The sequence below is a fragment of the Montipora capricornis genome, chromosome 8, assembly GCF_036669925.1.
Source record: "Montipora capricornis isolate CH-2021 chromosome 8, ASM3666992v2, whole genome shotgun sequence".
Classification (NCBI taxonomy): Eukaryota; Metazoa; Cnidaria; class Anthozoa; order Scleractinia; family Acroporidae; genus Montipora; species Montipora capricornis.
In genome coordinates, this window is record NC_090890.1 from 54,545,263 (window position 1) to 54,549,809 (window position 4,547).

A 4,547-nucleotide genomic window follows, 5' to 3' on the forward strand; every position below is an offset into this window, starting at 1 on the left:
CAAGATTCTCGGTTACATTAGACAATTAACAGGAATTCTGTTTTTATTAGCGATTATCCTTATGGAATTTCCTCTAAATCTGAATTCATCATACATTTATTTATCTCTTTGACATTATTGCTCGCGAAAACGATATTGGTATCATCAGCGTATATTCGTGGCTGGGAATGAGGTACGCACTTGGGTATGCAGGTCGTTAATATATAACAGAAACAAATTAAGGAGGTCCTAAGGTATTTCCTTGTGGAACACCGCATTGGAGAATTCGCTCAAATGGTTTATTGCAGTTTACTAAACAGATTTGAACACGATTTTTCAAGTAAGAACAAAAGCATTTGAGGGTGAATAACTGATAAGAAAATGCTGCCTTTTTAGATACATTTGCTAGTGAATAGAACTTCAGTCTTCTCGACTGTAAATGCTGTAACCGCAGGCCCTGCGCACCTCACAACTCTTGTTCATAAAATCTGGGCAAAGTTAAACAGCCCACACAGTAAACGAAAAGAGTACGGCACTGAATTCCCGGTGTGGAGGTGTGGCCTAAGGTGAGCATACCATGTGGGGATGCGGAGTATAATATTTATTGTGTTTTGCCTTTATTTTTCTATCTTTACCTTTTATCATGCATGAATAAGCGAGTTTTCATAAATTCGAAGACAGTCTGTAACTCCAGTTGTGGGACAAAACGATGGATATCGTGGATAAGGTTTTTTCAATGCTACAGTAATTCCAAACCAGATTGCTTTGCAAAGTTCACAAGTTTAAAATTTTAGACAGAGCTTCACTAGTAAAGTACTTATGTCTTCTACAGATTCATGTTGAGGACGAAGCTAAAAACATTCAACCTTGGTACGTTTGTCAACAATAGCAGGAATATCACACCTGTTATGTATGTATTAATGCAAAGACCGTTTTGGGTAATTACTTGCAAACAAGCTTGATGTTATAATTTGAAGTCATGCCTAATTTGTCGACCGTTTCCATGACTGACATGGACGATTCAACGGCACTTTTTGATGGTGTATTCTTTGGATCAAAATGTGTAGAATACAGAAATTTCGTCTCAGAATGGTCAAAAGTCAAGCGGATTCATCTGCCACAGGCACTTTGTTACTCTGCCTAGTTTTGAACACTTAACGGTTCCCTGTGTCCATGGCATCTCCAACAGAGAGCATAAAAGGATGAATTTCATGTTTTTGTACATAAAATGTGCACGGAGGTATCTACATTTTCGGCAGAAGACACCATGTTATCATTTTTACTGTCGACATACTCTGTTAAGTCTATCTTAACGGGAACCTCAATTCCAACTATGGATTTACCATGAACTGAATAAAATATTTGTAATCGAACTTGCGCGACATTTTTTTGCTTTACCCAGGAAGTTTACGCCTGACTTTACACAAGAAGCCTAAATAAAACAAGTGCATATGACAGACCTAAATAAAACAAAACAAACATTGAAGTTCTCTTAGTTTCACCCACCTACGACATATGGCACCCATCATGTGTTTGGTATGCACTCTCACAAGGGATCCCTTAGCTATGCAAAAGGGATTCGTTTCCCGTGGATGCCGGGAAAACGGGAAAACTCAAGAACTTTTGTTAAAACATCATGAAAATCCTTGCCGCAGGTAGACTGTTCCGCAGCACCGAATCTGTGTAGGTAAAGATGCCAGATATTAAAATTTTGTTGACTTGATAGTAGGGTACTTTTTTGGGGATTATTTTACCACTTGCCAATTTATACTTAGTTGTCCCGCTTGATTGTACACCTCTATGATTGGCAATAGACACTACAAACCGCATTCGATTTGGTTATGTTTCCCATAATTATAACAACTCTGCAACGTTGTTTTCACTGTGTTTTCGTTTAGAACTTTGCCTGAAGGCAAAATTGCCACCATCAAATTTAAGGAAGGCTTCTTTGTCCACCTGTGAGTACCTTCAAGTTAATTTTCCTGTATACGTACGGCCAGACTGTTTAACCTGCAATACTTCCATGGCTCAATTTCAGTTGCACAGACATATTTTAGTGGCTTACATAAAATATTACATTGACAACCTACACCGAGAGGAATTTAATGACAACCGTCTCATTTGTAGAAATCGTAGTGCATTTTTAAAATTACCGGTTTCAGCCGTCAGGTTTCGTTAAAATAAGTGGCTTCCAAATACAATGACAACAGTGGCAGGTTCAGGTTTCCAAAGGAGTTTTACGGATACTTAAAACATTTATTGTCTCATCCATTTTAAATTTCAGGAGTGTAGAGACGAATGACTCCGAATTTATAGACATCAATTTTGGAGATTCTCGTTTAAAATGGTGGCTGCGCAAGGTGCTTTATGAGAGTGGATTTGCCAATCATTATCATAATAGTGACCTCAAGCTTCTTCCATGTCCTCTTGGTACTTTTGTTAATATTTCTGACACCAGTTCTCGGTGCATAGACTGCCCGGCAGGTAAGCTTTGATAGGTATCACGCATTAAATTAGCTCATTCATAGATTAATTTCCGTGTGGCTAGTGTGTTAAATAACGTCACAAAATTCACTTACCAAGAACCTATTTAAGGTGCGAGATTACTGGCGCACTACTGATCATACGACAATTCATTATCCCCATTTTCCCTCAAGTCTGTCCTTATTCACGGTACTGTTTGTTTGGGCATTGGTTTACTGTAACCTGTATACTCATAATTTGAAGAAGCCATCAATTGCTCCTCACTCCTCACTCTCCTGTTCTGAGTAACAGACCTCCTGTAGAAACTATACACGGCACTCCAATCCTGACAATTTTATCTACTTGTCCAAATCACTAACCACGATGTTATGAATATGACTATGATGATCATTATGATTATGATGATGATGATAATGATGATGATGATAATAATAATAATAATAATAATTATTATTATTATTATTATCATATATTATTATTATTATTATTATTATTATTAATCTATAGAATCTGGTTTTCATTGGTTCCGGGCAACAACCAGTTGTCTAAGGAAACCAAGATGCGTCCTTCGTTGTCTTCTCCTGCCTACATTTCCAGCACTTTCCTAAGAATTCTTCCCAATCCCAACAGTACAGGGGCCAGTTGTTCAAAAGCCGATTAACGCTAATCTGAGGCTAAAAATTAACAAAGGGGTTTTATTCTCTACTCTAAAATGCTGTTCAAGGTTGATATTCGGTAAAACGTTACATTAGAAGAAGTCAATCTTGAAAAACAAAAATAAACACAGGAAACTTTCACCAAAACGTTGAAAACATGAAACAAAAGTTTACGCTAACCCTGGATTAAGTTAATCGACGTTCAAACAACCGGGCCCAGATCTCTAAATCAGTTCATTGAATATGTCTACACATATGGTCCTCAAATTCTCTTTTAACCTCAGTGGTATTGTTCCCAACGCCCTTAGCACTATGGGTATCACCTTTGTTCTTACTCCCCACATCTTTCGAACTTCTGTCGCAAGGTTTTGATATTTTTCTACTTTCTCATCTTCTATTGCTCTCACCCTTTCATCTTCCGGGATTGCCACATCTATGATTTGGCAGTTCTTCTTACTTTTGTCAATGGTTAATAAATCCGGTCTCCTAGCTTCGATCTCTGTCCCTACACTAAAGTCCCACAGCATCTTGTAATCCTCATTTTCAAGTACACTGTCCGGGACATGGTCATACCACCTCTCACTTCGCTCAAACCCATAGCCAGCTTGCATTGTGCAACTTTTCTAACCCGGCGTAAATTTTCCTTCGCGATTTTTTCTTTATCGTGTCATGTAGCATGCCATCCGCCTCAATCACTCCTAAATATATATATCCTTCGCATTCTCTCATAGCTCTTATGGTAGTCTCGTCAGGTAATCTAATCCCTTCTGACTGTGCCAGCCTACAACGTTTCAATACCAGGACAGCGCAATTTTCGACGCAAAATTTCACGATGGAAACTAATAATAATAATAATAATAATAATAATAATAATAATAATTATTATTATTATTATTATTATTATTATTATTATTATGATGCTGACTTCAGATTAACTTTCAGCCTCATTTCGCTTCCACTTTGTCCAAATGTTTTTCAAAAGCATTGGAGACCATTCCCAAGGCACCAACTACAACTGGAACCACACAGACTTTTCTCACTCCCGTATTCGTCCTTTAGCAGCTGGTATTTCTCCACAGTTTTCTTCTTCATCTGAGTGTCTCCAGTAATTGCTATATCTACCATCTCGACCTCTCTGGTTTCCTTGTCAACAAACACAATATCTGGCCTCCTAGCCTCAGTCGCTTGATTGCACTGGATAGTCATGTCCCATAACAGCTTACAACGTTCGTTCTCACACACTCACACCGGTTTATGTACATGTCATTTTTCACCCCTCTCAAAACTGTTTTTCCTGCATAACTTTCAGTGTACATACCTAGCAATATTGTCATGCCTTTTCTTATATTCCCTCTGAGACACTTTGCTACATTCGCTGATGATGTGACCAACACTAGTACTTTCTTCTTTTTTAGAGCACATTCGATA

General features: G+C 38.0%; 1 protein-coding gene across 1 annotated transcript; it reads right to left on the bottom strand.

Annotated features, from left to right (window-relative positions):
* Positions 1 to 3,343: 3,343 nt before the first annotated feature.
* LOC138014175 (uncharacterized) lies at positions 3,344 to 3,730 on the bottom strand. Its single transcript, XM_068861188.1, has one exon. It carries the CDS (start codon positions 3,728 to 3,730, stop codon positions 3,344 to 3,346), a length of 387 nt encoding a protein of 128 aa, XP_068717289.1.
* Between the last annotated feature and the right edge of the window lie 817 nt (positions 3,731 to 4,547).